Raw genomic sequence first — 17,792 nt, 5'->3', positions numbered from 1 at the left:
AAAACCTGCAAAATCGGCAGTGTATCAAATACTTGTTCTCCCCACTGTATGTCTGTAAACAATTGCTGGAAAGATTACTTGTGTCATGCACAATATAGATCTCCTAACCGACTTGCCAAAACTATAGTTTGTTAACAAAAAATGTGTGAAGTGGTTGAAAAACAGTTTTAATGACTCCAACCTAAGTGTATGTAAACTTCCGACTTCAACTGTATGTGGACAACTACAAATACCTAGGTGTCTGGTTAGACTGTAAACTCTCCTTCCAGACTCACATTAAGCATCTCCAATCCAAAATTAAATCTAGAATCGGCTTCCTATTCGGAAACAAAGCATCCTTCACTCATGCTGCCAAACATACCCTCGTAAAACTGAGTATCCTACTGATCCTTGACTTCGGCGATGTCATTTTACGAAATATCTTCCAACACTCTACTCAGCAAATTGGATGTAGTCTATCACAGTGCCATCTGTTTTGTCATCAAAGCCCCATATACTACCCACCACTGCGACCTGTATGTTCTTGTTGGCTGGCCCTCGCTTCATACTCGTCGCCAAACCCACTGGCTCCAGGTCATCTATAAGTCTTTGCTAGGTAAAGCCCCGCCTTATCTCAGCTCACTGGTCACCATAGCAGCACCCACCCGTAGCACGCGCTCCAGCATGTATATTTCACTGGTCTTCCCCTTTGCTATGAGACTCGAAATTGAGCTCAGGTGGATCATGTTTCCATTGATCATCCTTGAGATGTTTCTACAACTTGATTGGAGTCCACCTGTGGCACATACCTGTCTATATAAGGTCCCACAGTTGACAGTGCATGTCAGAGCAAAAACCAAGCAATGAGGTTGAAGGAATTGTCCATAAGGCTCTGAGACAGGATTGTGTCGAGGCACAGATCTGGGGAATGGTACCAAAATACCAATACCTCCATCATTCTTAAATAGAAGAAGTTTGGAACCACCAAGACTCCTTCTAGAGCTGGCTACCCAGCCAAACTTAGCAATCGGTGGAGAAGGGCCTTGGTCAGGGAGGTGACCAAGAACCGATGGTCACCGTTACAGAGCTCCAGAGTTCCTATGTGGCGATGGGATAACCTTCCAGAAGGACAACCATCTCTGCAGCACTCCACCAATCAGGCCTTTATTGTAGAGTGGCCAGAAGGAAGCCCCTCCTCAGTAAAAGGCACTTGACAGCCCGCTTGGAGTTTGCCAAAAGGCACCTAAAGGACTCTCAGACCATGAGAAACAAGATTCTCTGGTCTGATGAAATCAAGATGGAACCATCAAGATGGTCTAAAAAAAAATTAGGTGGTCTTGGCTAATTTCTTTTGATGTCAAGCAAAGAGGCACTGAGTTTGAAGGTAGGCCTTGAAATACATCCACAGGTACACTTCCAATTGCCTCAAATTAAGTCAATTACCCTATCAGAAACTTTTAAAGCCTTGACATCATTTTCTGGAATTTTCCAAGCTGTTTAGAGGCACAGTCAATGTAAACTTCTGACCCACTGGAATTGTGATAGTGAATTATAACTGAAATAATGTATGTAAACAGTTGTTGGAAAAATTACTTGTGTCATGCACGAAGTAGATGTCCTAACCGACTTGCCAAAACTATAGTTTGTTAACAAGACATTTGTGGAGTGGTTGAAAAACAAGTTTTAATGACTGCAACCTAAGTGTATGAAGAAATCTAGAGAGGAACCAGGCCTCTTCTGGCTGAGCCGGGTAGAGATTATAACAGAACATGGCCAAGATGTTCAAATGTTCATAGATGACCAGCAGGGTCAAATAATAATAATAATTCTATGGCAAAGATACTTATATGTCTCCCCTTTCACCTGTGTCTAGTGTTAGCTAGTTACTGGCTAGCTAGATCTTCAACAAGCATGGAACAAAAGGGGGGTGGTTCATTCAATACTCTGATGCAGTTGTCATGTGCTGCTGTGAATTGCATCACAAGCGACATGCCAAACGGGAGATGTAAACAGAAAAAGTACATAATTCCTGCAATTTCAATGTTGTTTGAGTTGCTTTGTTTATCACCAAATTTGGTGATTTCATTGGCCTTGTCAGGTGTGATTCTAAGTTCTTCAGTTCAGCTTCCCATAGTGATGTGTTGTACCGAGAGTACTGACTGAAAGGGAACTAGTGCTGCCAAAAGATTTGCTGTGATTAATTGCAAATTCTGAATTTGCACGTATTTAGCTGTAATTTAAAGGGTAGGAAATATGAGTATTTACTCACCAATGTAACAACACAGTGTGGTCAAAGACTTTATTGTAGTCACGATCTGGCTACTTCAAAGTAAACAGTTATGTTTTTGGGTTATTACATATTTATTAACTTATTCAGATACCTTCTAAACTACCCACAATGCGCTATTTCTCAACGTCATATGGAGGATCTACTCCGTGCTACCAAGTTTGTATGCTAGCTCGGTAGCTAGCTCAAGCTCTTCACGGACTTTGTGGCTGTGTTAACTAATGGGAACCCGTTAGCATGGCAGGCTCTGGTGCCTTCTTGCTGTGGGCTCAAAATGAAAGAGAAAAATCCTACATGCCTGCTCTAATTGTGTAGTACCTCGTCTGTTTTGCTTTTTGTTTTGTCAACTTTTTTCATGTTCGCTGTGAAATTGGCTACGGGACTTTTCTAACTTTTTCCACCTTCCACCGCTTGGTGGAACGTCTGGAATCGATCTATTTCGGATTTTTCTGGCTATATAGCTATTGGATTTCCCTGACTCTTCCTCAGTCCGGTGAAGCTCCCGCCTCCCCCTCACTTTGGTAGCTCTCAGCTTGCACTCTTTTAAAAAAGATGGGCCTGCACTCTACCATCGGATGGGCCCCGGTCATCAATCTGTAAGTCTCTGCTTACCCTTTGCTTTTATTTGCAGTTATGTTTTAGTTGTGTTAGTTGTGTTCTAGCTGGTCTCCAGTAGTTGGGGCTCTAGCTTGCCGACCATAACATTGGTGGTTGGCTAGGCTAATAGCAAGTTGGCTTAAAAGCAAACATTAGCTGGCTGGCTAACTGCATATATCGAACATTCTTTGATAACTGGTTAGATGGCGTTATGTACTTCCAAAACGTTGGTTAACTTTAATGTAGCTATAAGGTAGGTGTTGATAGCAACTGACTGACTAATTCAGTGCTAACGTAACGTTAGCAACTCTGTTGGAGTTTACATTATAGGGAATAGGCTGGCTTGACGGGTCCTCCATATTACACCACAACCCGTAAAAACATTTTCTGACATGACATTCGGATTGCTGATCGTTTTTATGTAATAAAAACTTTAGGAAAGTGATGTGTAACTTTGCATTGGGACTTTTGTTGTGTACACTAATGCAAATCCATATAGTATGTTACGTTTATGCTACCTACCCTTTAAGATTGATACAAAAAGCATTACAAGAATATTGACGCCTTGATTTTGCCCAAAGTAACATTAAACTAAATGTGGTAAATTGATAATCACACTTTCTTTTACCTCAATGTCAACCTGTTTTGACATCGCATTGTTGTTTTTAGCTGTATACAGTAGATTATGTATTTGAGATGTTTTCAGTGTATTTTGAACGCTTTCAGACAATATGATTATTCGCAACTAAGAAAATAAGTGCACAAAATGTTAAATAGTTATACCAATAACAGATACCAATATTATACATTTTAGTGTCGAATTAAAATGTTTATTTTTTACCAATGTAACAGGACTAAACTAGGAGAAATTTACAACCAACACCCACTTGACATGTACAGACTTTGGCTAGCTCCACAGTTTGAATCCACCCCCTCAGTCAATTACTGACAAAGTAGAAAAGTTGTCTGCATTGACTTAAGTAAAATTACTCAGCAATTTAACAATTAACAGCACTTAACATCCTTCTTTATAGAAACAGCACTAACAACATTAACTAGGACACCTTTCTCTCTGCTGCTATATGTAAGGCTACGTCTTTACAATGTAGAATACGTAATTGCACTTTCAACTAGGATTCAATATATTTAGGTGACAAGGGAAAACCTACGGTGATTGCATGTATATCAATAAGCATTATTATAGTGAGAAATGCTTTAAGAAGTGGTAACTAATTACTGCATACAGTACGAGCGCGATGGGCAGCGTGAGAGTGTCTGGGGCTACAGAACAGACAGAGCATTGTGAGCGCCTAAGAGATGATGGTCTTCAACCAATGACTGATTGGGTAACACTGGAGAGCCACAAACGATCACAATCAAGGGGCAGGGAAAAATACATGTTATGCTATTTAGCGTCCTAATATATTACCACTCAGGGAGATAGGTCAAGGGGAATATTCTTATCCCCCCCAAAAAAAATATTTTCACACAAGGGTACATTTATTTCCCCCTAGTATATTTTTTGTCAGAGCTACGCAACAAAAAAGCAAGAGATTTATTTTACTACACAACAGTCATAGTAAGCTCAGTTCCCAGTTGAATACAGTCTATTTTGCATTTAAACCCCAAATAACTGAATAGTCTAAATCAACAAATAGTCGTTGGTAGCCCTCCGGGAACCAACGAACAGTCTGACATGAGTCGCTGCACAGTGCGATGATTTCATAAGAAAGCGCTGCCTGCCAGCCCACCGTTCTGTTTCTCCGATCCTACCAGGACACATTGGAGTTGGCGCCACCCCCGAGATGGGTGGAGCTTTCCGTCATGTGGCTTTGGAACAAACCATGGACTCGCCCATAGCTCCACCCATGATGAGATGCACACAGCCTTGATTGAGTCACTGACCAGAGATCCCAAATGCCCTCCTGACCTCCCACCAACACTCCCTGGTTCATCTTCCAGACTAGCCCCTCTCTCTCTCTCCATTTCCTTCCTTCTTTCTCTCGCTCTCCCTCTCTCGCTCTCAGAAGAAGGAGGTGTCGGATGAGAAGGCCCCAGCCAGCCTGAAGTCTTCTCTCATCAGGACACAGAAGAGACGCTGGGGGAGGGCCTTGGAGTAGGGCGCGGGCCGCGGGACACACGTACGCAGCAGGATCTCACGCCCTGCAGGGGGAGGGAAGTCTGGCACACTGGCACCTCCCATTGGCTTTTTGTCATCAGCTCCACCCCCACGTCCTGTGTCTTCATCCAATGGAGCCAAAAGGGCAGCCTGTGGGGGGGCGAGGCAGACAGATGGGAGGAGTCAACAGCTGCGTTTAGACAGACAGACCAATTCTAATACCACTAATTGGTATTTTGACCAATCAGATCAGCTCTGAAAATGATCTGATGGGATTGGTCAAAAGACCAATTAGTGGAAAAAAGACCAGATTTAGGCTGCCTGTCTAAATGCAAGTGGCTAAAATTCAGGTTGGCACAAAATTGAGTGGCTAACATTTAGGCTGGCACAAAATGGAGAATGTAGGGCCCAACACACAGTAGACTTTCTATAAAAGCCCAATAAAATGTGGAAACTAGAACACAATATATTTTTAGGCAGTCTAAGCAGAACCTTAACACATACTACACTTTTACAATGTGAGTATAACAGAGTGTGACACGCGAGACTGAGAAAAACATGCATACAACTCATTCTATCGCTTAATATTCTAAGTCGTGGGGGGAATGAAACAACCTCGACAGTGATCAGACCTGGCGCAAGTGAAAGCGGCTGGACTGGAAAACGACAGCAGCATGTTAACACAATCTATTTTTACTGAGCAGGAACAAATTACATAAATTAGAAGGCTGATTACAAATTAACAAATGCCTTCCCACATCTCCCAAACTATTGTCTAAGGCGAGGAAAGGAGAACACATTTAATGGATTGGAGCGATTCGGTGTGTGCTTCCAGATCAATGTATGCATTTGTTTTCAGTGGGGCACAGCATAGCCCTGGAGGGATGGCAACACAAGAAAGCTACGTGACGCTAAGATCTAAAGCCAAAAGGGATCAAACACACCACAGCAACCTCCAATACTTACATAGTAAACTAGCAGGCTAAAACTTGTATATAACTAACCAGACAGAAAAGAGCAACCTACCACTCCTGTGTACATACTAAACAGCAGGATACTGCTAACCTACTGTAATGTATACACTGAGTGTACAAAACATTAGGAACAAATTCCTAATATTGAGTTGCACCCCATTTTGCCCTCAGAATAGCCTCAATTCGTCAGGGCATGGTCTATACAAGGTGTCGAAGGCGTTCCACAGGGATGCTGGCCCTTGTTGACAGCAACGCTTCCCCCAGTTGTGTCAAATTGGCTGGATGTCCTTTGGGTGGTGGACCATTCATAATCAAATCTTATTGGTCGCATCCACATATTTAGTAGATGTTATTGTGGGTGTAGCGAAATGCTTGTGTTACTAGCTCCAACAGTGCAGTAGTATCTAACAACACGCACAAATCTAAAAGTAAAAGAATGGAATTAAGAAATATAGAAATATTAGGATGAGCAATGTCGGAGTCCGGAGTATAATTATATATGTGATGGCATGTTTAGACATTATGTGGATAGAATATGTAGTATATCTGAATAGGTAGGATTCTTGATATACATGGGAAACTGTTGAGCATGAAAAACCTAGCAGCTTTGTAGTTCTTGACAAATCGGTGCGCTTGGCACCTACTATCAAAGCCCGTTCAAAAGGCACTTAAATCTTTTGACTTCCCCACTCACCCTCTGAATGGCACACATACACAATCCATGTCTCAATTGTCTCGAGGCTTGAAAATCCTTGTCTCCGCCCTTCATCTACACTGATTGAAGTGGATTTAACAAGTGACATCAATAAGGGATCATAGCTTTGAGCTGGATTCACCTGGTCAGTCTGTCATGGAAAGAGCAGGTGTTCCTAATGTTTTGTGCACTCAGTGTATAGAGACATACCACTCCTTAGTATACATACTAAACCAGCAGGCTAAAACTAGTCTATTATAAACCAACCTCCACATCCACCAGAAAACACTTGTTTATCAACGCAGACCCATCATCAGAGAATGAGAGCAAATGGACATACAACAAAAATAATTGATTAGAGCTTACACTAACAGATAGGTGGTTAGAAGAATAGATGGAAGGGAGAAGGAGAAGAAGGTGGTTAGGTAAAAAGGTCAGGGGGAGGTTAAAAACACGGTAAGTGGCATCGCTTTAGGAACCCTGTGCTTCTCCATTGTGTTATGGAGGTCTGGAAATTGCAGCGGTTCACTCTTCCAAACCATTACCAGAGAAATAACTGTAATCTTTGTCTGTATCCCTCCCTCAGCTAGCCTGAACCTCAGTGGCAGCACTGCTTGCAGGTAGAAAGAGGGAGAAGTCATCGTGGAGACGGGCATGGGGGGTGGATGGATGGACTGGGGGGGGTGGAGGCAGCTAGGGTGGGGGGGGTGAACTAGGGGTGTAAAGGGGGGATAGGGAGGGTTGCTAGTGGTTACCTCATCACTGCTGTAGTCAGCGAGCTTGACATGGGTGAGGCAAGCAGCATTAGGAGACAAAAAACCCCACATAATACGATGGAGAGAACGAAAAAACATAAAATAAGAAACAGAAGAACAAACAACAAACCGACACAAAGTCAGGTGATTAAGAAGAGGATTAGGTTCTGCTTAAGACATGACATTCATCCCACCGAATGCATCACATGCAAAGCATACGCACTCAAGCCAGAGCAAGCGGCATTGCAATCAGACAACAATCAAACTAGTACTCTAGTCTTGTACTGGTAACATGGGTAAGATGAGGGGCAGGACATCTCTCCTCCCTTCTATTCTTCTCTGTCTCTCTTTCCCTCGTTCCCAAGAAACTCACCTCATTTGATTGGCTGATGATTTCATCTGATTTACATGTGCTTGGGATAATTACTAGCTTTCTTTCGAGAGCTTGGCAAAACACAGGCTGTAATTTAACACTCCGACATCTTGCTGGGTAAAAAAATAAATAAAGTGATTGAGGGAGTGAGAGTTTGCTGGAATCTAACTATTTTCTCACACCGTTTCATCCTCCAACACAAGGCACAGGGGAGAGAGCCAAGACAAGCATTCATTCCCTGTTTGCATTTTACTAGCAATTATTCTAAGGAACAGATCTGGGACCAGGGACTGCATCTGTTGATGAACTCCGGAAGAAGACACATTTATTGGCTTTAACTAACTTTCACATTGAACAAACAAATGTATGCGTCGTTGGATGTGCCAAGACCAAACCAGGCTTTGTATTTCAATGTGTTACAGCCAAGCATACACTTACTTTCATAACCAATACAGGTGCAACGGTACAGCACAATGCGAGAGGTCATTGCAAGTGCCTTTTAACTGATCATCTCAGACTATTCAGTCGGAGTATACTCAGAAAGACATGCAGAACAGAATAGACAGTAATTTGGTCCAGGTGTTTGTCAAATCATATCAGACTGAATAAAACAAGACATGTGTTTAATTGTCCTTCTGTTAATCATAACAGAGGAAACTACAGAGCATGGATCTTTGTCTGTCAGATTGCACAAAGCGATTTTTTGACAGAAGTCTTTATCATACTTGGTATGAGTTGCATTATGTGATATGCAAGAAGAGTGACTTAACTTAAGCAATTAAACAGTTTAATAAAGCGGCAAGAAGAAAGTAGTGATAAGTGAACACATTAGAACAGAGTCCAGCAGCAGCATGCTTTTTGTTACTCAGGCAGCATGCCCAGGAGCCCCTCAGGGCCTGGAAGAAGGGTGGGGTTGTAGGAGGGGAATCAGTCAGGGGGAACATAACATCTTCTGCCTGGGCCATTGGACAGACAGCAGGTGAGCCGATAGTGGTGGCGGGATATCCTGTGATGCCAGGATTTAGGAAAGGCCCCAGTGTGAGATGGTGTGTATGTTTGTACAAGTGTGTGTGTGTGTGTTCTGGATGGTGGTGACAGTGTGAGATGGTGTGCTTTACCCTCTGAGCGCTGACAAACAGCTTGTGGATGATGCTGCCGGCTGGGCCGCGCCCTGCTCCGATCACAGACACCTCAGGCTCCTCCAGCAGAGAGCTCACGAACCTGAGAGCGAGAAGAAGAGGAGATGGGGGAAGAGGTTCATTTCAGGGGAGCATAGTCAGAAAACACATGCAGGTATATTATATTTAAAAGACATGCAATTATACTTTTACCAACGGAATAACGAGAAGGGGTTGTAAAACTAGCTACAGTACACAACATGTGAAAACTACAGCCTTTTGGAACGCATCCCTCTCCCCTGACACAGCATCTCAGATACAAGACAGGACAGGCCATTCATTGTTGGAGAGAAAAGGGACAGGCTAGTGGCTGCATGGTGTTCCAGGCCAGCTCTGAGTGTCCTCAAAATTAGTCTGGCTCTGCCTGGTTCTACTGCCTGGGCCATCAGAGGCCCCTGGGACAAATTAACACTGGGGGCCTCCCTAATATAACCCCGTCTGTCTGTATATCTATGTTTCTCTCTCTCAATGCACCTGAACCTCTGATACTGTACGTAAATCCCTAGACAGACAGACACACACAGATGGATCTACATACTCTAGACACACTCACTTATTCACTCTCAAGATAGGCACACGCACACAAACACTATACTATGCTCCCTTATTACAATCTAAGCAGAGTGTGTGCCTGGGGAGAGGGTGGTGGAGTTTTAATATAGCACACAACACAGTACGTGTGTTTGCCCAACATTTATTAGCATCCCTACTCGAGCCCCCCCCCCCCACCCGAGCAGGGTGTATGATGAAATAAGAGCCGGCTTGTGATATTAATAAAGCGAGAAGGACGGGATGGAAGGTACACAAGAGGTACCCACTCCAATTCACATCCCGCCTCAACAGAGCCACAGATGACACAATCTCTATTGCACTCCACACCGCCCTCTCCCATCTGGACAAGAGGAACACCTATGTGAGAACGCTGTTCATCGACTACAGCTCATCGTTTAACACCATAGCGCCCTCCAAGCTCATCACTACGCTAAGGACTCTGGGACTGAACACTTCCCTCTGCAACTGGATCCTGGACATCCTGACAGTCCGCCCCCAGGTGGTGAGGGTAGGCAATGGGGATTTTCGCTATAAATCGACAGTTTCAATACCGGGAATAATTAATCTAACCAGAGAGTCCGGGGAAATACAGCAAAAATGTGCCCATTTAAAGCGTTCAAAACCAAGATATGGTGACTAAGCAAGGATTCTCCGCAAATAAGAGAGGTGCTGCGCCACCTTGTCAGCGCCACCATGTAAAGACTTCACAGAAAGTGAAACTGATATTTAGTAATGATAGAGTAATTGATTGGCAATTAAATTGTTGTGAATTGAGAAACAGGCCGTTCATAAATTCAGAGTGTTATCATGTTCCTCAATTAATTCAGCGCATTTCAACAGTTGAACCAGGCTACAGTATCTTGACACACAGCGGACCACCTGAGTAGGCTATAGCGTTGTCGGATCATACAAACTTTGTAACGGCAGTCAAACAAAAGTAAAATGACCAAAGTTGAAAGCTTGCTAGATACCTCCAACGAATGACAGAATATCTCCTATTTGGCAAAGTCAAGTTGATGATTATACAGACAGCAGATCAGCTCATGAATAACGGGGAGATGATGAGAGGGAACTGTTTAAATATCAAGGCATCTTAACAGGGACCAACTCAATTTATCCATTTTTTTAAATCCATATCTACTCTCATACCGTTTGATGGTCACATTCTCTACCGAAGCTCTCATATGGGCAGCAATACGAGACAGAGCAGACATCTTATAGCGGTATTTTGACTTGCATAGGCGAGACATGCTTTGATAATGCAACCTATGGATTACAAAATAAGGTTAGGAATTTTCAAGCGAGACAGGAGTCAGGATTTTGTGTTTCAGTGAGATTGGGACAATAGAAAAATAACCTGGGGTCTATATAAGGCTACTACGTGAGTCAATAGATAAATAATACACTTGATTTAGGCTACATTATTGCATGCCAAATGTTTCTGATCAGTGATAGATGAGCAAATTAATAAATAAGCTACCAATTCCATTTGTCCAACCAGAGATCAATTAACCAAATATATAGACAGAGATTCAGTGAAACATTTGTTGATTATCAGACAAGTCAGAGGTTTTTGGTCAAGAGTAGGCCAGGTTACTACACGAGTGAAGGTCAAGGAGACTAGCATGTATAACATGCTAGCAAAATGTTCTGATCAGATAATATGCATTTGGGAAGTATTCAGAACCCTTGACTTTTACCACATTTTGTTACGTTTCAGCCTTACTCTAAAATGAATTAAATGTTTTTGCCCCGTCAATCAACACACATTAATCCATAACGACAAAGCAAAAACAGGTTTAGACATTTTTGCAAAAAAAATTAAATAATCACTTTTACATAAGTATTCAGACCCTTTACTCAGTACGTTGTATCTCAAAATCATTGCAATGTGGTTAACCTTAATCTAAATTTTAAACTCTACCAGAGTGCCCTTAGATCATTTGAAAAGGCTGCACTTGACTGTTGCACTTGAATCATTCCCACAGTGAATTGCTAGGCCCGCTATGCTATGAAACCACACACTATTACAGAGACTTTGATATTACTGGCCGCAATTGATATGGTGAAAACAACGTATGGGGTGGGAGAAGTACAGAAACTCGCATCAATACCTTTGTCAGATAACACTGCTAAATGAAGAAATGACGCTATGTATTGCTAGTAATCAAGAGAAAACTAACTGAATGACTCAAACTCCCCAGCTTATGCTCTCCAAATGTACGTTAGCCGTGAGGGCCGAGATGCCCACGAATTGACTTTTGTACGTCGGGGGTTGCTATTCACGAGGACATATAGTTCCGTCTCACGATTCCTGAGCATGAAACGGCACAGAGGATGTTCAGTGTGCTGCGTGGCTATATTGACGAAAAACAGATTCCATGAGATCGAATGGTGGGCTTTTGCACAGATGGGGCTCCATCTATGGCGGGACGGCAGGCAGGCCTCTGCACTCTAGTTATGAATGCGTCTCCCTCTGCCATATGGAAGCATTGTATGATACACCGAGAGAAACTGGCGGCAAAAGAGCTGAGCACAGAACTGAGATATACTGCAGCAGGTAACTTCAATGGTAAACTACATCAAACCATATCCACTGCACGCAGGCCTGTTCACAAAACTATGTGATATGGGATCAGAGCATGACAATGTTCTATTTCACACTGAGGATTGGTGGTTAGTAAGGGGGAGGGTTGAAAAGATTTTCACATTGACAGAGGAACTTCTGTCATTCACAATGGATGTAAAAAAGAAAAGAAAAAAAGACAACTTTCTGTGTAAAGTAAAATAAAATGTCACCTTGCCTATGTAATAGACATCTTTGAGAAACTGAAAGCAAGCATGCTGGGGAAATAAAAAAAATATTCTATAGATGCGTAAATGCATCAGTGGATTCAGAGGAAAGAATTCTTATTGGAGTCTTACAAAGGTCTTACTTATTGGAGAGCCTTCCCACAGCTGAGCATGTTTCTAACAGAAAACAGCATCAGTAAGTGAACTGGGAACTCAGAAATCTCAGACTTCTGACTTCAGTGCATTAAGGACAACTTGGAACAAGGGAAAAAAACTAGCTCTGACTGGGAAAAATCCTTTTGAACGGTCATCCAACTTGGGCCTCTTTCTAGAGCTCCGACATTCCGACCTGAAGATCACTGACGTCATGAATTGACCTCTAATTTTTCAGAGTTCCCAGTTATCTTGAAAGCACCATAAAACTCCTAGTACCCTTCGCCAGCTCAAAACTGTGTGAAGCTGGACTGAGTGCTCTCGTTTGCATTAAAACCAAAAATCGATCCAGGTTGGATGTGACAGCAGAGATGAGTTGCACACTGTCGACTACGACTCCTGACTTTGAGAAGCTCCGACGCGACATGCATCAAGCATACCCATCTCATTAGCGGTGGTGAGATAAGACATTATGTCAGACTAATTTGCAATTGACTGTCATAGCCCCACATTCAAAGTATGTGATGGTGAGTTAAGACAATCAGAATGTTAGAAATGTTTTTCAGTTGACTGCAACAGCCCCAAATAAAAGTAAAAAGTTAACATAGGCTGTTAATGACAAATTTTAGGGACTCCCTCGGACACCGCCTGGTATAGAGGTCCTGGATGGCAGGGAGCTCGGCCCCAGTGATGTACTGGTCCGTACGCGCTACCCTCTGTAGCGTCTTGCGGTCGGATGCCAAGCAGTTGTCATACCAAGCGGTGATGTAGCCAGTCAAGATGCTCTCAATAGCGCAGCTGTAGTACGTTTTGAGGATCTAAGGGGCCATGCCCAATCTTTTCAGCCTCTTGAGGGGGAAGAGGCATTATCGTGCCCTCTTCACGACTGTGTTGATGTGTGTGGACCATGATAGATCCTTAGTGATGTGGATACGAGGAACTTGAAGCTCTCGACCCGCTCCACTACTGCCCTGTCGATGTGAATGGGGGCGTGCTCGGCCCTCCATTTCCTTTGTCTAGCTGACGGTGAGGGAGAGGTTGTTGTCCTCGCACCACCCTGCCAGGTCTCTGACGACCTCCTTATAGACGAGGGGTTCTCAAACTTGTTTAGCCCATGACCCCATTTTGATATCTGAAAATTCTCACGACCCCAACCATGTGAACATTTTTTGTCATTAACAGCCTATGGTTGGGGTCGCGAGAGTTTGGGAACCCCTGCCCTATAAGGAGGTCGTCAGAGACCTGGCAGGGTGTGGCGAGGACAACAACCTCTCCCTCAAAAGTGTTATTACTTTTCTATTATTTTCTTTCTCTCTGCATTTTTGGGAAGGAAGCATTTCACTGTTAGCCTACGTCTGTTGTTTACAAAGCAGGTGATGAATAAAATGTTATTTGATTTGAGAGGACAAAAGAACAACAGAGGGGAAGGAGGAGTAGTGGCATGGAGGGTTGGTTAAAATGTGCCTGCTGGTTTCATCAGGAGTAGGGCTGGAGAGAATCTACAGGGAAGTTAAGAGCACTGTCTGAAAACCGAATCGATAACACTTAAGCTATTCATGGTTTCGATTGGTCTCACTTGCAAAAGAGATTTTATCTCAATAGAAATAGACCTGCATAGAAATAGATAGGTTTGAAGCAGTTGGATTGATTTCATTTAACTCCATAGGTATTTTTGTATCTCCGCAGATCTATCTGGCCCTACTGGTTAACATTAAATTACTTCTGGTAGCGCAGAGTGCTTGCAATGCCAGGAATGTATGCATGCCTAAGTCGCTTTGGATAAAAGTGTCTGCTAAATGGAATATATCCTTATTATTTCAGGGCCTGCGGCTTTTGTCCTACTGTACCTCTCCATATCCTCTGCGTTGTCGCCCTGCTCTGCCTTCCCGATGCCAAACTTGGCCTTCAGAGAGCGGGAGCGGGCAATGACCGTCTCCACTGCTATCAGCTGGGTAATCACGTCCTGTTGAAGGAAACAGACACATAGACACAGTTACTAGGGTGGATGAATTGGGAGTAGAAAAAAAGTATACTGTGGCTACCTTGCAGTCCAACCAATGTGTTAGAGGTAGAGGTTAGGGATTAGAGACTGTTGGGGAGAGATCGTCAATCTTGCCAGGTCTCCCTTGAAAAACAGGATTTATCCTGGTAAGATAAAGGCTAGATGGAAAAAAAAGTTGTTTCCAGTCACCTCTAGTTTCTTGTAGTCTGGGCTGGGGTGGCGCAGCAGCTTGCTGGCATGAGAGGTGGCCTGCTGGATGGCCTTCCTAGCAGAAAGGATGTCCTCTACTGACTCTGTATGGGAGAGAAGAGAGGAAGTTGGTGAAATATGAGAGAGGGATAGATAAAGAGACAGACAGAGCAACAGGACCCTGCGGTCACTAACCCTCCTCCTTCTCCTTGAGGATGGCAGCATGGAGGATGCAGGGCAGGAGATGGCGGGTCAGGTCTGCTGGCTTCTGTACCGCCAAGTAGTGCAGCACCTGGGGGGGAAGGGAAGAATATCAAAAGCAAATTCTCTCTCTCCATCTCTCTCTCTCTCTTACAGCAATTATGATTCCAGAGGTTGTCAGGGACCCGGCAAGGTACTTGACATTTCCAAAGGCATTGTTCTTTTACAAAACTGGTTCATCGGCTTCTTTTGACTTATGGAGGCTGTCTGCCGCATAAACGCAATTGTGTTGGCGAGAGGCAGCGCTGCATTTTAATGACCCTCCTCTTTATACAACACAGGGTCATTCGTTATGTTGAGTGAGTCAGTGATGAGATTCCAGGAGCTCAATCTGATTTGGTATCCCTTAATAACACACAACCCTTCAGGCTCTCGTGCACAGGGAGAGAACAGGGATAGAAGGAAAGGCACAGTACAGCGCTCTTAAGTTGTCGCAGAGTGACCTTGTGGCGATGATCTTGACTGCAATCAGAGGACTGTGGAATATAGAAGCACACCTGTCATCTACCTACTTAAGAGGACAACTTACTGGAGCAGGAAGAAAAAATAAATAAATATATATATAAATCAGCAGTAAATTAATTCCAAACTAAATTGTGCACCTGGAATTTCCCCAAAAGAGCCGGCTGGCGGCAGCCATACGGATGAAGGACGCAGCGCTATAGGCTAGATGACCGACCTTCACGGCCCGGCAAGGTTCCCCTGAACTCAGTTTAAACTCTCAGGGAGGGGACCCATGGCAGGGAGGGGAGGGACACCTTGTGTGTGTGTGTGTGTGTGTGTGTGTGTGTGTGTGTGTGTGTGTGTGTGTGTGTGTGTGTGTGTCTTGTAGCAGGGACACCTTGTGTTCTGACCTACTTCCTATTTCTAGCAGCGCTGCATGGTGATTGGCTGAAACAGGGACAAACAGAGAGAGGCAGAGTGTGTAGTGAACCTGGCAGTGTTTAGTTCTCTGGGCTGGCAGCAATGAGCTACAGAACAGGTGGAGGTGTCATTCACTGAGTCTCAATCTAGCAGTTCAAAGGGGGGGCCTTTTGAACTGCTAGTTATATTAAATCAGTCAGTGAATCACAATGCAAAATGGCTCTGGGTAAAAGTTGTTCTTAGGCACAACTTATCCTCCCCAAATCCTAACCTTGAGGGGAAAACCCCCAAAATGAGCTTATCCCCCCTTTTAGTTGTTCCTGGTCTGGTAACCAAAGACTCTGGAACTAACACGGTATGATGTGATTAATCAGTTGTAAAAAGGTTTAATAAGGGCTCTGATGGGACCAGAGTTTTTCTAAAAATCAGGTCACATGGTTTTAAAAACTCCTGGCCTTTGAGAGGATGAAAATCATGTCAAACTGCAGCAACCTTTATATTTTAAAGCTAGACTAAAAGGGGCGTTTTCATCTACACACACACACAGAGACACCAACATTATTGGACAATAGAACTCACAGGGCTGAGCTTGCTTCATGCAGGTCTGCTTTACGCAGGTCTGCATCGTGTAGGCCTGCACTACGCAACTATAGGCCTAATTTAAAAAAAAGACCTCACAGTCTATGTCAGATATTGAGTTTATTGATTCATTCCAGTTAATAATGTTGGATCGAAAATGTCTAGGTTGCCTAGTCACCCAAAGTTTGAATATAAACTAAATTGGATCCCATTCACATATTTTCAAAACCCAAAAAATTAGCTAGCTATAAAAACACAAAATGTTACCGGCCCTGCAATGCACAATACAATTCTTAAAGCTCAGTACCTTCTCCGCCTCCTTGGTGTCGTCAAACAGGCGTCTCTGTCTGCGAGCGGGGGTAATCTTGGCTGTGGCCCAGGCCTCCATCCACATGTTTCCCGGGATCTTCATCCTGGCACTCAAGTCACCCCTGACCACCGTGTCCCCGTTCTCGTCCACCACCACCTCCTCAACGTAGTCCCTGGGTGAGTACCACCTCACAAAGTCCTCCAGGGTACAGCCAGGGTTCGCTGCCTAATATGGACACGGACAGACACAGGCTTGTTACTGTCACCGTCATAGCCAAGTCATGTTCTCAAACCCCACAGATGTTCAAGGTTTTCAACTATATTCTAATCTTCCAAAGCATATATACGCACTCAAGAGAAGTCAAAAGTCTTCTAAAAAACCCTGGCGATAGTAGCAGAAAACACACATACATCTGGCTGATGTCATCGCCACCTCTAGTGCTTCAGCTCCACTCCAGAGCAGTGCTCGCTGTCTGTGAGCTCATGACTCAGAGACAGGTGATGATTCAGGTGTAGCAGACAGCATCAGTCTGTTAATGGCCCTCAGAGGGACTGAATCTGAATCAGAGTACCTGCTGCTGTGAAATAAATCAATGTCTCACTGTTTCCCTGCTTCCTCTGGAAACCAACCGACTGACCAACTGAACAAGACTAACTTTTGTGTGACCTTTCGCTGATGTGCGTTAGTGAGATTCAACACAGTCATTTCTCTCCTTCATTCACACTCCATAATTAATTAGAAGCCTGCCTTACTTCATTTCCTTTATTTTTTTTCTGTGGTAAGTTTCGTAGCGAGGAGACAGTTCCATTTCAGTGCAGCGGCAGTAGATGGATTGATGAGAAAGAGGATAAAGCGTGAATAACTGAGACAGGAGCTCCTCCGTAGCCTGGGGGTCCAGGGCAGGGGGCTTCTCCTCTACTGCAGTCCCCCTAAAGAAGGTGTGTGTGTGTGTGTGTGTGTGTGTGTGTGTGTGTGTGTGTGTGTGCATGCCGGGATTCGTGCGTGTGACATATTCAGTTGAAGAGGGGGAAGTTACGTAGTGCTTGGCTGTCATATTCCTAAGTCCCCACCATTCATCAGTGGTCCATCCTTGGCATTGCGCCTGCAGGGACCGGGATAATTAAAGCTAAAAT

General features: G+C 43.8%; 1 protein-coding gene across 1 annotated transcript in view; it reads right to left on the bottom strand.

Moving 5' to 3' along the window:
• Positions 1 to 3,671: 3,671 nt before the first annotated feature.
• The window catches only part of rab3gap1 (RAB3 GTPase activating protein subunit 1), a 45,716-nt gene continuing 31,595 nt past the window's right edge, over positions 3,672 to 17,792 (bottom strand). The window contains exons 19-24 of the mRNA XM_071355499.1: positions 16,657 to 16,884; positions 14,841 to 14,937; positions 14,646 to 14,749; positions 14,302 to 14,417; positions 8,897 to 8,999; positions 3,672 to 5,132 (exon numbers count right to left, since the gene is read on the bottom strand). Coding sequence (XP_071211600.1) covers positions 4,887 to 5,132; positions 8,897 to 8,999; positions 14,302 to 14,417; positions 14,646 to 14,749; positions 14,841 to 14,937; positions 16,657 to 16,884 — 894 coding nt within the window. The 3' untranslated portion in view covers positions 3,672 to 4,886. The remainder of the gene's footprint in view (positions 5,133 to 8,896; positions 9,000 to 14,301; positions 14,418 to 14,645; positions 14,750 to 14,840; positions 14,938 to 16,656; positions 16,885 to 17,792) is intronic.

The sequence above is a fragment of the Salvelinus alpinus genome, chromosome 20 (genome assembly GCF_045679555.1).
Source record: "Salvelinus alpinus chromosome 20, SLU_Salpinus.1, whole genome shotgun sequence".
Lineage (NCBI taxonomy): Eukaryota > Metazoa > Chordata > Actinopteri > Salmoniformes > Salmonidae > Salvelinus > Salvelinus alpinus.
The sequence above is the reverse complement of the archived record's forward strand: the minus strand, read 5'-3'. Positions and strand labels throughout refer to the sequence as shown.